The sequence below is a fragment of the Rana temporaria genome, chromosome 8 (assembly GCF_905171775.1).
Source record: "Rana temporaria chromosome 8, aRanTem1.1, whole genome shotgun sequence".
NCBI classification, from domain to species: Eukaryota; Metazoa; Chordata; class Amphibia; order Anura; family Ranidae; genus Rana; species Rana temporaria.
In genome coordinates, this window is record NC_053496.1 from 116,806,115 (window position 1) to 116,827,727 (window position 21,613).

Below are 21,613 nucleotides of genomic sequence, written 5' to 3' on the forward strand. Positions count from 1 at the left end.
TGCCTGTACAGCATCTCTCTCTGTATCCGCAGCTTGCCCTTGAATGAATGTAGCATACTGCAGCACAGCACATCTCCAGCTTCAGAAGTGTCTGGAAATGTTCCAGTGGTCCTTTCCATTTACAGATCTCCCCCCTCTTGCTCTGCACTTACCCATCCTTTTTTTTTTCCAGCAGCCTGCTCCTCCCCTACAGTCCCCCTAACCCATCACACTGTACCACTCCAGCACATATCATTAATATTTTAGAACCGGATACTCATGGTCATTGGTCAGACTGCAGTGCAGCACTTTGATAAGAAGCTGACGAAATCTCAGAAAACTATCACACTGCCACCGCCCTACTGAAGATCAGCAGAGCAGCTCAGGTGGGACGCAGGAAAGGCGAAAAGGGTCTCTGAAACTTCCCCATTTTTACACAACTAGCATGGATGTCTTCAAGAAAGGTTTCTCCATGGCTAAGGAAGGTGTGGTGGCTGCCGCAGAGAAAACCAAGCAGGGTGTGACTGAGGCTGCAGAGAAGACCAAGGAGGGGGTCATGTACGTAGGTGAGTGAATAAAAGTTGGATAAATGCACAGAAAAAAAAAAATTAACAATTTTACATACTGAGCTTAATTAACATTTATCTCACTTCCTCTGCTTTACTTTGCCCAAGCATGCCATAACCCACCTACAGAGTTCATATATAGGGCATGACTGTACAAAGCACAGTGATAGTAATAATTTGCTGAAAAATGTCCATATGATTAATTAATTGCATAATAATGTTTAATGTGACAAATTATAAGGTTGGCATGATCAAAAAGAATGAAAATACAAGAAATCATATGAATATAGTAGATCACTGTTCTGTGATAGTTCAATTCTTTATTATTTTTCATATACGTACTGGCTGGCACTGGCTGGCACCAATCAAGACTGATATTTAACAGAGATGCTAGTAAAAATAGGGCACATAGATCAGTTGTTCCATTGTTTAAATTACAAACTTAGTGCAGTAAGTGATAAATGATACATTTAGTTAACAAAAAGACTTATACAATATGAATAAGGTCACAATGTACCGTGATTAGATACTTGTACAAGAGGACAGCCGAGGTTAAATGAAATGCTGGTAATTGAAGACAGCCCTGCACATCCTTTTAGTGTTCTGGAGAGATTAGAGAAGATGCTTCATTGACACGAATAGATCAATACTTAAATGGAATTTCCCAGCACAAAGCTTATAGTCAGATCTAGATCTTATAGATCGGGCCTATTATTATTTGTTATAATATGAGCTGTCCATAGTGCTGATCTCTACCATAATACCAGGCATGTTCAACTTAAAGAGGGCCTCTACTAACATTTATATGTAGGTAGCCATTATTATTATTATCATTATTTTTATTCTATCTCTGGCTTCAGTAGTAGTAGAGTCATTGACCTAGGGACAAGTATGCAACCAATAAACTAACAGTAAAGTCAAATCTCCTAATCTACATACAGTACTTGCTCCAGATCTATAAGCATTGTATCAGTATTAAAACCAGGCAACTAACATTTCCCAAAGGAATGGCCAACTAGTTTCTTAAAGAAAAGCTGCAATGGCAGAAAAATTTATTTTCTCCTACTGAAAATATTAGTCGTCTGGCTGACCCCATGACTTCAACAGGTTCACTGACCCAGAACCAAAATGCAGATAGGTGTTTTGGTTGCACTGGGTGCAGGCTTGTTCTTGTCGGCATTAAAATAATTTCATCAGAATGACAGCAAAGTCAGCCACAGTGGCCTTTGTATTTTTCTCAGGTTACTTTGATCTTGCAACTGTGCTCCTTTATTTCTTCTAAATAACTCAGCATATTTCCTTTACTCTCTAATTCGCTAGCTTCATCCTAATAGTTGCCATCAACTACTGTTTTGGCACTTTCTACAAGGAAATATATAGTTGAAGGATTTTGCTAGAATTCATACTGCACAGCATGAATATACAGTGTTTTAACACTTGGTGGCAATGTCTTTTTACAGTTAACAAGCTGCACGCTGCTTGGTACGCTATAAAAAAAAACATATCAAGATAAAAATAGTATAAGTTGATCCACAACTGTATATTAACTGCAGGGGAAAATTGTATCTATGCCTATAAAGTAAATACAATTTTGCAAGAGTTTTCACTGCTATGTGAATCTTTGCCCTTTTCATTTTTATTGTCTGACAATTTGTATTCTCGGTTAACACTATTAAGTACGGTAGCTACACTTTACCTACAATAGTGTTAAAAAAGATAAGACCAAGGAATCTGCAGGTGTCTTGTTTTGTATAGAATAAAGTAATATATACTTTTTACAAAGACTATGCATCAAGTCCTGTGCTGTACATCATACAGGCAGGTTCGTATCTGTTGTTGGGTGGGGCTCAGATTGAAACAATGGCCGATGTGTGTAAAGCTAGGTGTGTCTGCATCACTGCAGTAATAATATTCTTTTTTTTTTGTCATCGGAAATTTTCCACTGTGATAAGACCCTTATCTGAACTCAATACATCATAGCTAGTACTTGCTCAGGGACATCTAAAGGCCAAACACACTGCCATCCCATTGAAAGTACATTTAATATGCATCAACTAAGGAAGAAAACAGCAATGCTTTCAATGTGCAGTCATATATTCAATCATAAAGTTTAAGTGTGCTTTTTCCTCATCAGTACAAATCTATTGCAAGGTATCACTTACGTAGATAAAACCATTCTCTATATTGCATGTACCAAACAAGATTATTTTTTCTGACTACTTTATTATTTTGCATTGAGTTCGACGATGAGATTGTACATAAATATAACCAGAATTATGAGGTCATAATTCAAGAATTTATTCAAAGAGGCAATATGGCCAGTACAGGGGTAATTTAATATATTTTTAACCTTTGCTCTTTATAACTACGTACAGGGAGGCCCCAAGATTGCGGAAAGACATATATAAGACATCGGGGTGTGTATGTGAACATTTAAGATGTTCAAAGCAGCAATATGGACAGTACAGGGGTAATTTAATATATTTTTAACCTTAGCTCTTTATAACTACGTACAGGGAGGCCCCAAGATTGCGGAAAAACATATATAAGACATCGGGGTGTGTATGTGAACATTTAAGATGTTCAAAGCAGCAATATGGACAGTACAGGGGTAATTTAATATATTTTTTAACCTTAGCTCTTTATAACTACACACAGGGAGGCTCAAGATTGCTGATTGACATATATAAGACATTGGGGTGTGTATGTGAACATTTAAAATACTAGCAGTTTCTATGCCTATTTTATAGGCATGCGTTTTACTATCACTATTCCTAATGAGTGATACTACTGAAAAAAAATATTGGGTGGATGATGATGATAGCATTTAATATCACCAATTTAATTAGCAAGTTTAAAAATCAATATAATTTATGTAGTGAAACAAAATAAACAAGTGTAAAATTCAGTGAAATAGTCATATAACTCTGCTGGTGGTAAAATAATACTACAAACTCTAAAGAAAGTGATGCCACATCTGCCCCAATATACATTATTGATTATTATCAATACAAGGATTACTGAAGATTCCTGAGAGGCCTTGGAAGGTTTATCTTGTTAGCCCCAAGGACTATGTCAGCAATGCTAAACCACAAGAATGATTTGTGCTGAGTAATGCCCCAAGGAATCCATGCAATGAGTATAGTCACATTGCCAAAAATTCAATAAAGCTTATCCATTAGTAGTAATTGTGGTAGATTACTAAAATAAGGTTCATATTTATTAGCTTCAAATTCCTCCTAGATGGTTGTAGTGTATTTTCAATATATTATTGTAAGTATGACAGTTAAAAAATCATTCATAAGAAAAAACAACCCTCAAGTAAAATGTCATAATTTTTTTTATTAAGAGTTACACAAGTTAATGAATGCTGTATGAAATTGGTAACATTGTGTTCAGAATGCTTTTTCAATTTTCCACATATATAGAGGTACGCACTAACCAGATGTAGTGTCTGATATCAAGTGACACTCTTCTGCTCGATAGGGCAGACAGTTAAGCAATCATCAAAAATCTGATCTACTGATAGAGAATGAACTAAACTAACTATTCGGTGACTTTGTCTTGAATAATTGCTAGTTGGGCTCTACTCCTTGCTTTATTTGTAGCTTAAATCCCCAAATCAATTCATTTCAAAATATGCTTCATGACCGGACAAGCCAGTTCAGGCGTCTTGGTGTTGGCTTGTCAGAGTATACTGCAGAGATTTGGGTGTGGCTACCATGCCCTGCTCAGTTCAATTATCCCCACACCTTAAGAAAATCTCATTAGTCTGGGAAAGTATAGCAATGCAGGGAAGGGCCAGAATGGATGAGAATTAAATCCAGAAACTAGTTACACCTCTGGGATATCCTGCTGATACTTTTGGACAATAATTTTATAATCAGACTGTCCTCATTAAAATTTAGATTAAATAAATGCACAAAAAATCCCGGTGAAGCGTATATTGTTATCATGTGGTATTTTAAATTTAATAGAACATGTGCCCATATAAGAAATTAATTGAAATTACGATACATCTTTGATTTTGCACTATTCCACCAATAAGATGCACTTCCAATAGATGAGATGAAGGCAAGCCAGCAGTCAGTATTGTTTTTTTTTCACATTAAAAAGTGTTTCTTATTTATCTTTAATAGACTGTGTAAAATTAGTATTGATATCTGGATTAAAAATTACTTTTTAGGCCTACACCACATGTAGGCCAAGTGTGGATAGGGTGCAATAAACCAGTCAGGGTGCCCTGAGCAAGAATCTTGATCACAATGGATATTCTATTTTTCTTATATATTCATACATTTAGAAACAGCACAACCCTGAGAAAAACGACGTATGTGATTTGTGTTTTGATCATCACCTGTGTCTCAGGTCCTTGCATGATCACTGTTTCACACTGCAAGCCACATAAACAGTGGCAAATGATCAAAGAATGGATATCCAATGAAATGCGATGAAAAATGTGTGTCATGATGACATTATAGCTTATCTAAACCTCACAACCATGTCACAAAAGCCAATACATAAAAAGATATACAACAATCGTACAACTTGCATACATTTTAGTCTAGGCCTCAGTCAAGCCTTCACCAGAACCACATAGAGGAAAGGGCACCAGTGGCTGATAATGGGATTCCTGCAGACATTTTTGGTACAAGCTTGACTGGATCACGTGGCAATTGTTCAAAGAATGGATAACCAATTAAATGTAATAAAAAATGTGTGTCATAATGACCTCATAGCTTATCTACACCTCATAACCATGTCACAAAAGCCAATACATTAAAAAATATACAACAATCATACAGCTTGCATTTCATGTTAGCCTAGGCCTTAGTCAAGCTTTCACCAGAACCAAAGAGGAAAGGGCAACAGGGGCTGATAATAAGATTCCTGCAGACATTTTTGGTGCAAGCTTGACTGGATCACATGTCAGCATATGCCCTGTACAAGCTTGTATCAGAACTTAGTTTGTCCTAGCACAAAATCAGTGGCGAGTGATACAGCATACAAACCTATAAGCATGTATGGGTTAAAAATTTAAAATGGTTTTACATCCACAACATAGCCATCACTCTTGAAACCTGTTAAAACAATTTAATATCTTTGAATACATAGACACATATGGGAAACTAGAACACACTCAAGATAGAGGCAAGGGGGATTACATAGGCAAGGTTGGTAGGTGAAGAGAAGTTGATGTTAGTTCAAAAATGTTACTAAAGCTTACAGGAATAGTGAACAGCATCCAAAATACATGCTTTATATGACCATTGTTATATGTTTTTAGCTTTTCAGACATTCTTGTAATGATTCTCCTCTTGGGTCCCATTATCAGGGCCGTATTTTCGCATGGGCATGCTGGGCAGTTGTCCGGGGGCCCCACTTGCCTGGGGGGCTAAGAGAAGGGGCACCGAAGCTGTGGCACGCCGCTCACTCGACTGCACTGGTTGCTAAAATCGCCGGCTGCCCGGCGCCTAGCAACCGGTGATATCAGAGGCCATGGCCGCCACAGCATTCAGAGCGTGCCCTGGCCTCCCCAGCATTCCACCCACCTCTGCCATCTTCAGACTCAGCGTGGCTCAGAGGGAGGGGAGCAAGCGGACAGCAGAGCACTTCTGAGAAGAGCTGCCTGACTAAGCTGAGCCTGTCCTGAGCCTACCTTGCTGTGAGTGTGAGTGACTGCACTGCACCTGACCTGACCCTCGGCCTCACCCTGTAAGTAATTTGCTGTGCCATTCAAACACAGCCACTATGCCATTCAAACACAGCCACTATGCCATTCAAACGCAGCCATGGTGCGTGATTGTGTAGACAGGGCCCCAGTGCACTGTATTGGCCGGCGGACTATAATGCTTTTAAGATGGCACTGCTCATTATGGTAAAAATTTTCTTATTTTGGCCCTTAAAATAAAAAGTTTAAAGACCCCTGCCTTATGGGGCTCCATATAGGAGTTTTCCCCTAATTTTTTATCCCTAGTAAAAAAGGAGAAATTGGCACTTTAAATGAAACACCTGGGGAATAGGTGCCTCCATCCCATTCAATTGCAAAAAAGGGGGGAATTTGGGACTTTGAATGATGCAAATGAATGGAAGCTAATGTAGAATAAAAAACTGAGTTGTATTAATCAGGTACACATGACATAATACAAAGTACAGCAAAGCTAAAAATGTATCATATTTATGGTTGATCATCAATATATCAGTATTCCACATGGGGTACCAGTATGTGAAAGTGTCAGCATAAACGAATATAAAGAATCAGTAAACTCCATGAAGTGATCATAATAGGGCATAACAGGACATACTGTAACATATAATGAACATGTAGTGAACCATATCATATGTAAAAACATATAATCATCAAGTAGGCTTGACGCATTTTGGGGACTGTACTCCCTCATCAGGAGAGGATGCATATAGAGTATCTGTAGAAAAAATGTATATATGTAAAAAAAAAAGGCCAATATGATCTACTAATGGACCCCAATAGTGGAGAAATTGGACAGAAGGAGAGGGAACAATAGGAGTAGGAGGAAAGAAGATATCTATCCCCTTACTTACACACACACACTTACACACATACAGTATGTCTCCAACAAAGATATGGTTTATTACATGTTCATTATATGCTTACCCTTGCCTTGCTATGATTATTTTATGGAGTTTACTGATTCTTTATGTTCATTTATGCTGACTTTCATATACTGGTGCCCCCTTTGTGGACTACTGATATATTGATGATCAACCATATGATACATTTTTAGCTTTGCTGTACCTTGTATTATGTCATGTGTACCTGAATAATAAAACTGTGTTTTTTTTCTACACTAGCTTCCATTCATTTGCCTTATTCAAAGTCCCAAATGCCCCCCTTTTTTGTAATGTTTTATCCCTAAGACATCAGGACAAGAAGTGAGAGGAAATGGGTTCACCAGTAGGGATGATTGGCACAATACAGGTGGCAGTTTCCTGGTGGGCTTGCTCAGGTGGGTTCAGACTAGGATACAGACACATCCAAACTCATCAACTATTCACCTAGACAGGAAGGCAGACAGTAATAAAACCTCACATATTATCTTTTCCTCACTCCACTTAAAAGTACTTTTGTTGATGCCTTTGTCCCCATTGGAACAATTTCCCACCATTTCCTACCCATTTGGTCCTCTGTTACAGGGACATAATAGCAACAAAGCAATAAACACCTGACACATGCTCTAACTCTCCTTTATCTATAAGCAAAAATATATATATATACAGTAAAACCTTGGATTGCAAGCATAATTCATTCCAGAAACATGCTTGTAATCCAAAGCACTTCTATATCAAAGCAAATTTTCCCATAAGAAATAATGGAAACTCAGATGATTCGTTCCACAACCATTTATTCATAGGTCCTTCAGTTTATAGTCCATATAAAATGATTATAGCAACTTAATAGGTTGTGTAACCATAAAATGTCCATCCAAAATGGAAGCCTCCACAAGGGGATTAGAAGCAAAATCCAGCAGGAGCTACAGAGTATAAAAGAGAAGAGAGGCGCCTCTAAGTGTAGCATTATGTTGCTAAATGTTGTACCTTTATTAAATGTAACCATATATGGACTTTTTCTATCGGAAATTCTGACTGTGTGTATGCCCCATCGTAAATGCCAATGAATTCCATAGGAGTTTACATAGAGAACATGTTCTCTTTTACACCAATGGAATTCTATTGACAAAGGTCCGATTGTGTGTACGGGGCATTAGAGGCGCCTCGTTTCTCTTTTATACTCAGTTGTGACATGATGTTACTCTTATATAAAGACATCGCTTGTATATCAAGTCAAAATGTATTAAAAAATGTTGCTTGTCTTGCAAAACGCTCTCAAACCAAGGTTTTACTGTATAACTTTGTGGTAGAGTGTTTTTTGCTCTCAGGAAGCAGAGTTATATGTATGGAGTTGAGAATAAATGTGTAATGGTGGAAAATATACATATGTCATTACATATAAAGGGAGCTTTGTAGGCAGGGGTGGGGATGCACAGCAATTCACAGAATGGTCTAAAATGTTGTTAGGCTCAGGAGCCATTGTGGCTGCTATAGAGGAGTGCAGACAGGAATACAATGTCATACATCACTTCCCTGCTGCCTGGTTGTTACTACGGATCAGGACCCAGTGGCATGAGAGCAGCTACAGTGTGCGCCTTCAGCTGGGACTTGGCCGAATTTCAATCCTTTTTTATACTTCAGATCTTTATTAAACCATTTTCCATTATACAAGTTAATATTAATTTCCAATTTTCCCCGCCCAGCCCTCCCCTTAATTCTAAAAAAGAAAGGAACATAATCAAAATGTTTCATTAAGATTACAAAAAGGGTCCCTTATCCCTAATAACTTAGTCTATTTACTTCCAACAACCAAGGCTGGACTGGGACAGAAATTTGGCCCTGGACTTCATCCAGACTGGCCCACTTTGACAGGTCTCTCCCATGGGCAACACCTGCACCCCCCCCCCCCGGCCACCAAAGCCCCCTCTCCCCCTTCACTAGCCGTTCTACTTTATTAGAGTAGAACGGCTGGTGCTGGTACTCTTATAGGCAGTACCAGTGGGGAAGCTAGACATTATTTTACCCGGGGCAAAGAATCAGTTCGGTGCCCCCCCCTTATGGGACAAGATTAGGCAGAAGTGAGAAACTCCCAGGCCATAGCTGTTGAGTCAGCTGTCTGTCTCCTCCCCCATGCTCCTCTGTTGTCCCCCCTGCTCCTCTGGTCCTCCCCCTACCTCTTTGTTCCCCCCAGGTGAGTGCTGCGGGGATGGAGAGGAGGTGAGCGCTGTGGGAAGGGATAGACAGAGGAGCAGAGGGGGGCAGCGGTCCGCTGTCACTGAAGCCGGCCCACTGGGAAACTCCCTGTAGTCCCAATGGCCAGTCCATCCCTGCCAACAACCCCACCTTTCTCTTCACATCACTATTAAGACTTCCCTCCACTATCCAACTCATCCACCCCAGCCTCTCATCCATCTCCATTCATTCACCTTTTGTCCATGCCTTTCCTTAAATCACCGCTTCCCTTCTTCCCCCTTCCTTCTCTAACAACTCTTTATTAAATTGAATTTCGATCCTTGAATGGGCACCCTGGTTGTAATTCCCTGGTTGAAGTAGATACTGTTCAGGGGTGAAACACTGAAAGAAGCCACCTTCTGCTGTGCAATTTGCTAGCCAAGGGAATAAATTCATGGTGTTGGTGTTGAAACTGGGGTTTACTAGAGAAAGGTATACAACCATGAGATGGAGACTTTTAGTGATTATCTCATTTAAATTTGATTTAATTTATAATATTTGTTGACACCAAATTCAGGAATTTATTTAAATAGATAAATATTTTTTTGTCATTGTGTCTATTATTATTGTTATTATTATTATACAGTATTTATATAGCGCTAACAGTTGGTGCAGCGCTTTACAAAATTAGTTCAGACAGAACAGTTACAACACAATTCAATACAGGAGGAATCAGAGGGCCCTGCTCGTTAGAGCTTACAATCTATTTAAATTACAGAAACTCATATTTCCAACAAAGATCTCACAACTTTTTGAAATACATAGTTTGCATTTACTTGCGTGTAGTGTATAAGCATAAACTTTTTGCTTCTTGGCTCCTTAGCAATTGTATGGTCTGCTATGGCTGTAGTTATATCTTTGTACAACATATCTTTAAATACTTGAGGCAGAGGCGTAGATTGGAGCTTGTGGGCCCCAATGCAAAAGTTGACCTGATAATATGACATGGAGGCTGCAGGGGCCCCCTGGAGCTAGGGGTGGGGTTGCGATTGTGACCCCTGCAACCCCTTATGCTACGCCCATGACTTGAGGTATAAGGGGGTTGTTTTGTATAAAAGAAATGTATTATGGTTTTCCATTATTATTTCTGTAAATTATCCAGATTTATTGTGTTAACGGAAGCAGTGTGCAACCAGAATATAAATGTGAGTGAAACCTTTAATTTTCTGTTTGCAAAAACAAAGAAGACAAAAAGACTAAATATTAAAAATAATAGGCAATGTTTTCCTATACTATGTTATGGGAGTAAAGATGAATAAGCACTAAGGTGTGTAACTGAATGCATCTTGCTAAGTGTATGTGGCAAACGTGTAAATAATGAATATTGTTGCATGCTCAGCCCTTTTTCAGTTTGGGTTGTCACCACCAATTAGATGTAATTCATGTTTCAGAATTCAGAACATCTTACACAACAATGATGACACAATATATCAATTTTGTTTCACAGGTGCCAAGACCAAGGAAGGTGTGGTGCACAGTGTCAGCACAGGTAAAGCATGCATCTTGTATAGCTTTTCTAAGGTACAGTCGCAAGGTGTAGCTAACTTACTGCATAAGTCTTAGGCTGGCCATAGGCAAAGCTATTTTCTTTTCTGCCACCTGCTCCATTTCCCCATCAACAGAGTCAGTGTTGACATGGGAATCCCTCCTGAGAAGCCATTGTGTTCTTCCAGAGGGGGGCGTCTCGTCACTGCACAGATTTGTACAATGGATATATGAATCCATCACCTACACCAGGGATATGCAATTAGCAGACCTCCAGCTGTTGCAGAACTACAATTCCCATGAGGCATAGCAAGACTGAGAGCCACAAGCATGACACTCAGAGGCAGAGGCATGACGGGACTTGTAGTTTTGAAACAGCTAGCGGTCCGCTAATTGCATATCCCTGACCTACACCCTCATTTGTTATGTACACACGACCGTTTTCCAGTCGAAAAAAAAAAAGATGGTTTTCCCGACGAGATTCAGCTCAAGCTTGATCGTCTACAAGTCGTCCAGAATACGGCAGCATGACTTGTAACAGGAAAAACACCCTGGGAATCAATCTCCCCTCCCTTAGATCTCTTCATTGGATGCCAGTAAAATACAGAATAACATTTAAGGCACTTTGTCTGACGCATAAGTGTGTTCAAGGAAGTGCGCCCCAATATATACGTGACAAATTAAAAGGTCACAACCCCAATCGCGTCCTCCGTTCTACCAACCAAAATCTACTTCAGATACCCAAGGCCAGATACAAGTCCAAAGGAGAACGGAGATTTTCAGTCCAAGGACCTAGACTGTGGAACGCTTTACCAACCAGCATCCGAACGGAAGTGAATCACGAGGCCTTCAGAAGAAAACTCAAAACCAATCTATTCTGAAAGCAACGTGTAGGAGGAAATGGATACCAAGCGACCCGAGGCGATTCAGTTCGCATGTGTTGCGCTATATAAGTTTTTCACTCACTCACTCACTCAAGCTTGTCTTGCGTACACATGGTCACACCAAATTCCGACAGTCAAAAACGCGGTGATGTACAATACTGCAACGAGCCAAGAAAAATTAAGTTCAATGCTTCCGAGCATGCATCGACTTGATTCTTGATTTTTGCACATTAAAATTGCATACAAACGAGCGGTTTTACCGCTAGGATTTTTCCTGCTCTCTTTTTTTTTTCCGGTAGTTTTTTTGTGGGAAAAAGTCCGATGGAGCATACACACGGTCGGGATTCCAGACGAAAAGCTCTCATGGGAGTTTTTCCGACGGGAAATACGATCATGTGTACGGGGCATTAGGGATTTCCTCCCTGTTGTTCTTGCAACCAATGTAACTGGGACAGAAAGCAAGCAGTATGCCAGGATTCCAAGTTATCAGGGCAAGAATAGAGAAGAAAAGGTCCGATGGGGACACTTGTTCTGGTGACAACTGTTTGTGGGGATTTTCCTCAGTCTGGAGAGATTTCCGTTCACTTCTCATTTTGTCTACAGGAAGGGAAGTGAGGGAAAATCTCACAAATGACACACAGATGAAAAAAATGACAGGTGTTTTAACTATTCCTCACCCAATCTAACAAAAAAACAAATCAGGTCATTGAAACAATTGCCCTAGATCAAAAGCTAAAGAAGCCTGCATCAATGTAATTTTCAAGCACCAAGCTATAGATATAAGGCCTATACATAATTTACTATTGGCGTTACATTGCAGACCTTGAATTGATTACTGGATCTAACTAGTTTTGGTTTCTGGCAAGCATGCATGTAGGGGATGAGCAGACATTCAGAGCCATGGCTTCTTTCTTGAGGAAAAACAATAGGGAAATACAAATCTGACTTGTCAGATCAGCAGGGCCTACTGCAGACATGTTAACATTGTCTGATCTGATCATAAATGGTCAGAATAAACAATTATTAATAGGCACCTTTAGGACCTGTATTATGTCAGGTCAGTCCTGTTATATACACTATATTACCAAAAGTTTTGGGACACCTGCCTTTACACGCACAAGAACTTTAATGGAGTCTCGGTCTTATGCCCCCGTACACACCAAGGTTTTTCTGACAGAATTCCACTCATGCTTGGCTTGCATACACATGGTCACACAAAAGCTCTCTGAACTTTCGACCGTCAAGCACACAGTGACGTACAACACTACGACGAACCAAGAAAATTGAGTTCAATGCTTCCGAGCATGCGTCGAATTGTTTCCGAGCATGCGTCAGAATTTTGCGCGTTGGTATTGCTACAGACGATCGGATTTTCCGTTAGGAATTTTTTCCGTCTGAAAATTTGAGAACCAGCTCTCAATCTTTTGTTGGTGGAAATTCCGACAGCAAAAGTCCGATGGAGCATACACACGGTTGGAATTTTCATTCAAGAGCTCACATCGGACTTTTGCTGTCAGAATTTCTGATCGAAGTCCATAGGGTTCAATATTGAGTCGGCCCACCCTTTGCAGCTATAACAGCTTTTACTCTTCTGGGAAGGCTGTCCACAAGGTTTAGGAGTGTGTCTATGGGAATGTTAGGCCGCGTACACACGGTCGGTCCAAACCGATGAGAATGGTCCGACGGACCGTTTTCATCGGTTTACCGCTGAAGTGGCCTGATGGTCTGATGTGCGTACACACCATCAGTTCAAAAACCGATCTGGTCAGAACGCGGTGACGTAAAACACACGACGTGCTGAAAAAAACGAAGTTCAATGCTTCCAAGCATGCGTCGACTTGATTCTGAGCATGCGCGGGTTTTGAACCGATGCTTTTGTGTACTAACCATCGGTTTGGACCTATCGGGCAGTGGTCCATCGGTTCGATTTTAAAGCAAGTTCTAAAATTTTTGACCGAAGGACAACGGACCGATAGGTACGCGGCCTTAGACCACTCTTCCAGAAACGCATGCAGGCCAGTCAAGTTCCCCCACCCCAAACTTGATTATCCATGTCTTTATAGACCTTGCTTTGTGCACTGGTCCAAATCATTTAGTGGGATTATGGAGTGGGGTTGTTTTTGAGGGGTTGGCTTGGCCCCTTAGTTCCAGCGAAGGGAACTCTTAAGGCGTCATCATACCAAGACAGTTTGGGGATGTCCCCTTCCTGTTCCAACATGACTATGCACCAGTGGACAAAGCAAAGTCCATAAAGACAAGGATGAGCGAGTTTGGGGTGTAGGAACTTGACTGGCCTGCACAAAGCCCTGACCTCAACCCAATAGAACCACTTTGGGATGAATTGGAGTGGAGACTGCGAGCCAGGCCTTCTTATCCAACTTCAGTGCCTGACCTCAAAAAAGCGCTAATGGAAGAATGGTCAAACATTCCTATAGACACACTCCTAAACCTTGTGGACAGCCTTCCCAGAATAGTTGAAGCTGTTATAGCTGCAAAGGGTGTGCCAACCCCATATTGAACCCTACGGACTAAGACTGGGCTGCCAATAAAGTTCATGTGCCAGTAAAGGCAGGTGTCTCAATACTTTTGGTTATAAAGTATATGTTAAAACTTTTAATACCACTATTTTAATACCACTATTTGGCTTGGTAATGAACACATTAGCTGCACAGAACTAGGAATTTTGGTTGAGACAATGTAACATAAGAATGCGGCACAGGCTAAGCCCCCGTTCACTCCTAGGCGTATATACACCCGTAGTGTGACGCCGCAGCCGCCCCTGAGACACTGGAGGGATGATTTCACATTGCCCTCTATGGAGATGGTTCACATCTCCACACTGAACGCCAAACGCTGTATGCCTGCCGCCTGAAAACAAGTCCCGGACCTTTTTTTCAGGCGGCTTTCGGCATAGGAGATGTGAACCATCTCCATAGAGGGGGTAAGGCTGCATTCACAATCGTGGCGTTTTGTCGCCGCAAATCGCGGTACAAAACACCGCAATTTGTCGCCGCGATTAGCGGGACAAAATGCTGCGATTTTGTACGCCAAGGTGTGAATGCAGCCTGAGGCCTAGTACACACGAGAGGATTTATCCGCGGATACGGTCCAACGGACCGTTTCCGCGGATAAATCCTCTCGAAGATTTCCGCGGATTTGGATCCGATGGAGTGTACTCACCATAGGATCGAAATCCGCGCCGAAATCCCATCGCGATGACGTGTCGCGCCGTCGCCGCGATGATGATGCGGCGACGTGCGCGACGCGGTCATATAAGGAATTACGACGCATGCGGGGGATCCATTCGGACAGATTGATCCGGTGAGTCTGTACAGACCAGCGGATCAATCCGTTGGGATGGATTCAAGCGGATAGATTTGAAAGCATGTCTTCAAATTTTTATCCGCTTGAAATCCATCCCAGGGGATAAAAATCCACGGAAACAGATCCGCTGGGTTGTACACACCAGCGGATCTATCCGCTGGAACTGATCCGCAGATCAATTCCAGCGGATGGATCCTCTCGTGTGTACGGGGCCTAAGAGCACAGGAAGTGACAAGATAAAAAAAAAAAACTTTAAAAAATGTATGTTGCCAGCAAAAGTAAAAAATTGGTTTTGATTAGAGTTAGTCATTAGCAAAATCTATTTGATATTAAAAGTTAAAAGGCAACTGTGACATTCTGTAAAAGTTTTCCAAATGTCATTTCACTATTTCTGTCCTTGTTGTAAGAATAACACAATTTTACAACACCATGCACAAAATAGTAAGGGAAATCTGTGTCAGTCAAAACATATTGTTCGAGGATGAAACCCGCTGAGGGCGGAGGAAGTCATTTCTGAAATATTTACTTTTTGCTTGCTTTGTTGTCATTTTTAGTTGCCGAAAAGACCAAAGAGCAGGCTCATGTAGTGGGAGGAGCTGTGGTTACTGGCGTAAATCAAGTTGCCACGAAGACGGTAGAAGGAGCAGAAAATGTTGTAACTGCAACCGGTGTTGTAAGCAAGGTAATTCTGTCATAGTGTTCCCTTACATACACAAGCATCCTACTCTAAATATTAGGATAGTGAGGTGGGTACTATACCTCAATACTGTGTATTGCCAATATCAGTGACACTAAAGCCAGGTTTAAAAAATACAATTGTTGTATGTATTCTTGCACAAAAGGTACTTAGCCTCTTCCAAATCTCCAAATTCCTTTTTTTTTCTGGTGTGATTGGCTTCCTGTTGGAAGGTGACTTCTTGTTCTTTCTTTATAATCTCACTGTAGGTAGAAACATAGTCATCCTCTCTTGTCTAGAGATGGACTATGGGATTTGTCGTGTGCATATTGCATTTCCAAGTTTTGTGTATGGGGGGAGACCAGATATAGTGAATGCAGGGTCCTGAGTTGACTAACACTTTAAGGTCTCACTGTATGTAGGAACATATTCACCAGGGGTCAAGTCCTGGGAAAAAAGTGTGGGAACTCCCACCCAAGACCCACTCCCAGGCCCGGATTTACTCACTTTGCCGCCCCATGGCCGGGTCCTTCAATGCCGCCCCCCCACACACACATCAAATGGGGGAATCCCCAGAGAGCCCCCCTTACATCAGGGTCCCCAGAGAGCCTCCCCCCATTGCACCAGGGTCCCCAGAGAGCCCTCCCTTGCACCAGGGTCCCCAGAGAGCCCCCTTGCACCAGGGTCCCCAGAGAGCCCCCCATTGCACCAGGGTCCCCAGAGGGCCCCCCTTTGTACCACTGTCCCCAGAGAGGCCCCCCCTTGCATTACTGTCCCCAGAGGCCCCCCCTTACATTACTGTCCCCAGAGGGCCCCCTTGCATTACTGTCCCCAGAGGGCCCCCCTCTTGCATTACTGTCCCCAGAGAGGCCCCCCTCTTGCATTATTGTCCCCAGAGAGGCCCCCCCCTCTTGCATTACTGTCCCCAGAGGGCTGACTCCCCCCTTGCAGAGGTTCCCCTGTACCTGGCAGGTGGAGGTGGGCAATCGGCAGCTCTATGGGGCTTGTAGTTCTTCTCTGAATGTATACAGCAGAGAGGGGAGGTGCCTCTGACCCAGGCATCAGCAACAGTGTACAAGCAGAGTAAAAGTGAAAGTGATACCAGCCGGGTCAGAGGCCCCTCCCCTCTTCTCTCCACTGTATACACTAACACTCGAGAGTACTACAAGCCTCGGAGAGATCCCACCGCCCACACAGGCACCATAGAGCTGGCGATCAGGCACAAGTCACGGTCACTCAGAGTCCCCCTGCTCCTGGGCCGCGCAGTCGGCGCAGAGGAGGGTAGGCAGAGCTTTAGGCTCCGCCTCCGCCAGATCCTTTTTTTCTCCGCCAGGAAGTAATTGCGCACCACGCGCCTGTCTTTCACCACGGCTTAACAGCAGGTGCCTGTGTAAATGCGGGGGGCGGCCGCGAAAGCTGTGAAGTCGCCGCAGGAGCGGTGCCGCCCCTGCACCACTGCCGCCCCGAGGCCTGGCCTCGGTGGCCTTGTGGCAAATCCGGCCCTGCCCACTCCCCCACCAAAAAAAAAAAAATGATACGCTCATATGCATAATTATTAAACCACATGTTTTGAATTTTTTTTCTTTAAGCAAGTTCTTTCTAAATCCCACGATAACTCACGGCAGACCTCCGCAATGTCTCCTGTGAATAATGACAAAAGCTCCCAGGAGACCATGCGGCATCGAGGAAGTGACGGAATACCCAATGAATTGATATACAGGAAGCGGCCAGTAACATAAAGAATTACTAAGGTTCGCCTGCCCCTGACAGTGACTCGAGCTGGGCATCGCCGCTTAGTGAAGGATTGGCTCGGGCGGCTCGGGCGTCTCGGCTGCTCTAGTCCTGCAAAGGGAACTGCGTTCCTAATGTGAAAAAAGTGCAGGGACGCCGTTCCCACAGGACTTGAGCCCTGATATCCACTCTCTCTTGCTTGCTTCAAAGATGGACTAAGGACTATGGTCTATGGCAGGGGTAGGCAACCTTGGCCCTCCAGCTGTGGCATTGTCCCATGAGACATTGCAAGACCCTAACAATCACAGGCATGACTCCTAGAGGCAGAGACATGATGGGATTTGTAGTTTTACCACAGCTAGAGGGCCGAGGTTGCCTACTCCTGGCCTATGGGATTTGCAGGATGCTCAAATAAACAAATAACATCGTGAGGGAAAAAGGAGAGGTCTGAGAGCTCACATAAGACCTAACGCAGAGGCAGAAAAATACCGCATACACACGACCGTTTTTCATGATGAGAAAAATGCAATTTTTTAAATTGGTCGTGAAAAACGGTCGTGTGTAGGCTCCAGAGCATTTTTCTCAACGAGAAAAATGTCCATAAAAAATGTAGAACTTGCTATATTTTTTCTCGTCGTTTTTCATGTCGTCGTCTTTTCACGGTGTGAAAAACAGTCTTGTGTACGCTTTAATGAGGGGGAAAAAAACGCGCATGCACAGAAGCAAGTTATGAGATGGGGAAATTAGCATAAGCAGCCCAAAGGGTGGCGCCATTCGAATTGAAATTCCCCTTTATAGTCCCGTCGTACGTGTTGTACGTCACCGCGCTTTGCTTGAGCATTTTTTTTCACAATCATGTGTATGCAAGGCAGGCTTTAGAGGAATCACGTCGAGAAAAACTTAATTTTTTTCCATGACATGAATAACAGTCGTAGATTACATGGCCATTAAAGTGACATTAAGCACTATCCTTACTTGCCAAAAATAATCCATATGCATCTGCTGTTTTTCTGCCTCCTTGTAATACCCCTTGTGAACTCCTGAACCTCTTCTTTTTCCCCCTCATTTCCATTTGTTTGGGACAAGCAGTGCACATTAGTTGTGGTCATGTGCACTCTGCACATGCTCAGTTTTATGTGTATTGCTAGAGAGTTTTTCTTTTTTCTTGGGAGTGTGCATGTGATTAGCACATTAGTTGTGGTCATATGCACTGCTCTGAGCATTCTGCAATGCCCATAGGCCATAGTCCTTAGTCTATCTGGGGAGCAAGCAAGTGAGGGAGGGAGGATATATTCCTACATACAGTGGGACCTTAAAGTGTTACTAAACCCAGGAGCCTTCACTCACTATATCTGGTCCCCCACCATACACAGAACATAGACATGCAATAGTTTAAGTAAATATAAACTGCTAAATATCTTTTCTCATCAGCAGTTACAGCAGTCTTGTGACTGAACACTGGTTAAAGCTTGTCGGAGGAGTTTTCATTCTCCCCTAATTGTCCTATCAGGATGCAGGACCCCTGACCCTCTGTCTGGACATTGCTGATTCGCCCTGTGCTGATCACATGCACAATTAAAAAAAAAAACTCTCTAGCAATACACACCAAACTGAGCATATGCAGAGTGCTCCCAAGGCTCCGTTCTATCAGGAGATGGTTTGGGGACTGTGGAAGAAGGGGAGGATCAGAGAAGACTGGATCAAACAGCCTTTTTACATAATGCAGAGGATTAACCCCTTAGGTTCCACAGTGAGTATAACAAGCATGCTTTACTGCATATACAGATTTTTCTGTTGTGAGTAGTGTAACACTTTAAAGAGTTAACATAGCCACCCTCTAACAGGAAATCAGATCACAGTAGCTAAAAAAAAAGGAATCTGGAGATTTGGATGAGGCTGACAGCAATAGAAGGTATTTTTAAATGAAGTGCCGGTTCACACAGGGGCGACCTGTCAGGTGACTTAGCCGCCTGACAAGTCGCGCTCCATGCATTGCAATGAAACTGTTCTAATAGAAGCGACTCAGGTCTCTCCGACTTAAAAAAAGGTTCCCGTACTACTTTGGGGCGACTTCGAGGCAGCTTGCATTGACTTCTATACAAAAGTCGTTTTGAAGTCGCGCTGTACGGGGGGGCTTCAGAGTCGAAAACTTTGCTAACACTGGCCAACAAATTGTTTTGGCCATATCATGAAATATCATATCATTTTGTCACTATATGTATGTCAATTGGTGAGGGGTTAGTGATCGAAGGTCCTCTTAAGCATATGGCACCTCATCCCAAATAGGTTAAATAGAGGGTTTGAGAGGATGGAGGATTATTGCGGTGCCAATTATAGAAACCAGACGTATTGTTATATCAAAAAAATAGAAAATATTTATTATTCAATTCATACAAAGATTAAAATCAGCTTTACAACATTCAATGGTGGGAGCTATATGTAGAGACAGTTTTTCTTGAGCAAGTCTACCCTACTAGTTTCGCCCTTAGGCTTCCTCAGGGGTTTTAGGACTTGATCGTCTCAAAAGAAGGCTCTAGAATAAAGCAGAACAGTTCTGCTTTATTCTAGAGCCTTCTTTTGAGATCTCGGGATTTTCACATCAAAAGCATGTCGGTTTCGGACATATCAGGGACAGATGTAAAAAAAAAACATAGATTTTTACATACTGTCCCTGGTTTTACTGAGCCTGGCAACCCTGATGGGGCCCCCTAGTGGCATGGGGCCCTCGGGCAGTGCCCGAGTGACTCAATGGTCAGTCCGCCCCTGTCTGTGTATGATTGTTATGGCTATAATGTATTTAATCCCCATAATGTTTCTGTCGTGCTTCATGAATTCAGCAGGGCTAAAAGTGTTTTGCAGCTGATTTCTATTTGTACTCAGTGTCCGGTGCGTCTCACTTCAGTGTCCAACAACAGTCAGCCAACACTAATGGACTCCAGTTGCCCTGATTTCAGTTTTTCATTGTGGAAATATCCTGGTGAAACCATTCACTATGTGCGTCAATGACTGCACCTAGATTTTTGGGAAAGAAGTCCAAGTGTAAATGCAGCGCATCCACATACATGTACGTGGCTCTTTAAGCCCACCCGTGGGGTCGCGCGCGCGTTCGGTCCCCGGAGCTGAAGAACAGGGAGAGCTGTGTGTAAACACAGCTTCCCCCGTTCTTCACTGTGGCGGCGTCATCGATCGTGTGATCCCTTTTATAGGGATACACAATCGATGACGTCACACCTACAGCCACACCCCCTACAGTTGTAAACACACTTGAGGTCACACATAACCCCATCAGCGCCCCCTGTGGTTAACTCCCAAACTGCAATTGTCATTTTCACAGTAAACAATGCATTTTAAATGCAATTTTTGCTGTGAAAATGACAATGGTCCCAAAAATGTGTCAAAATTGTCTGAAGTGTCCGTCATAATGTCGCAGTCACGAAAAAAAATCGCTGATCACCGCCATTAGTAGTAAAAAAAATAAAAAATAATATAAATGCAATAAAACTATCCCACATTTTGTAAACGCTATCAATTTTGCGTAAACCAACCGATAAACACTTATTGCGATTTTTTTACCAAAAATAGGTAGAAGAATACGTATCGGCCTAAACGGAGGAAAAAAAACAATGTTTTAGATATTTTTGGGGGATATTTATTATAGAAAAAAGTAAAAAATATTGTTTTTTTTTTCAAAATTGTCGCTCTTTTTTTGTTTATAGCGCAAAAAATAAAAACTGCAGAGGTGATCAAGTACCACCAAAATAAAGCTCTATTTGTGGGAAAAAAAGGACGCCAATTTTGTTTGGGAGACACGTCGCACGACCGTGCAATTGTCAGTTAAAGCGACGCAGTGCCGAATCACAATAACTGGCCGGGTCCTTTAGCTGCATTTTGGTCCGGGTCTTAAGTGGTTAACTATCAAAACCCTCCCTTGCTCATCGCTTTCACTACATTTTTCATAGATCTGAGTTTTATGTGAAGCGGAAGCAAAAATATCATTTTTTTTTTGTCCCGGAAACTAATTCTTTCGGAATGCCCATTTATTTTTAATGTAACACAATTCTCTTGTATGGCTATCCAAATGAAGAAATGTCATCGGCTCACCAATGATTCCTCAAGAAGGGTCCAAAGCTTCTTGAGGAATCCCTGGT

The 21,613-nt window shown here is 42.2% G+C and overlaps 1 protein-coding gene across 1 annotated transcript in view; it reads left to right on the plus strand.

The window, feature by feature from the left end:
* Positions 1-231: 231 nt before the first annotated feature.
* SNCG (synuclein gamma) overlaps positions 232-21,613 on the plus strand; it is a 37,561-nt gene continuing 16,179 nt past the window's right edge. The window contains exons 1-3 of the mRNA XM_040320530.1: positions 232-545; positions 10,813-10,854; positions 15,613-15,740. Of these exons, the coding sequence (XP_040176464.1) occupies positions 425-545; positions 10,813-10,854; positions 15,613-15,740 (291 nt within the window). The 5' untranslated portion in view covers positions 232-424. The remainder of the gene's footprint in view (positions 546-10,812; positions 10,855-15,612; positions 15,741-21,613) is intronic.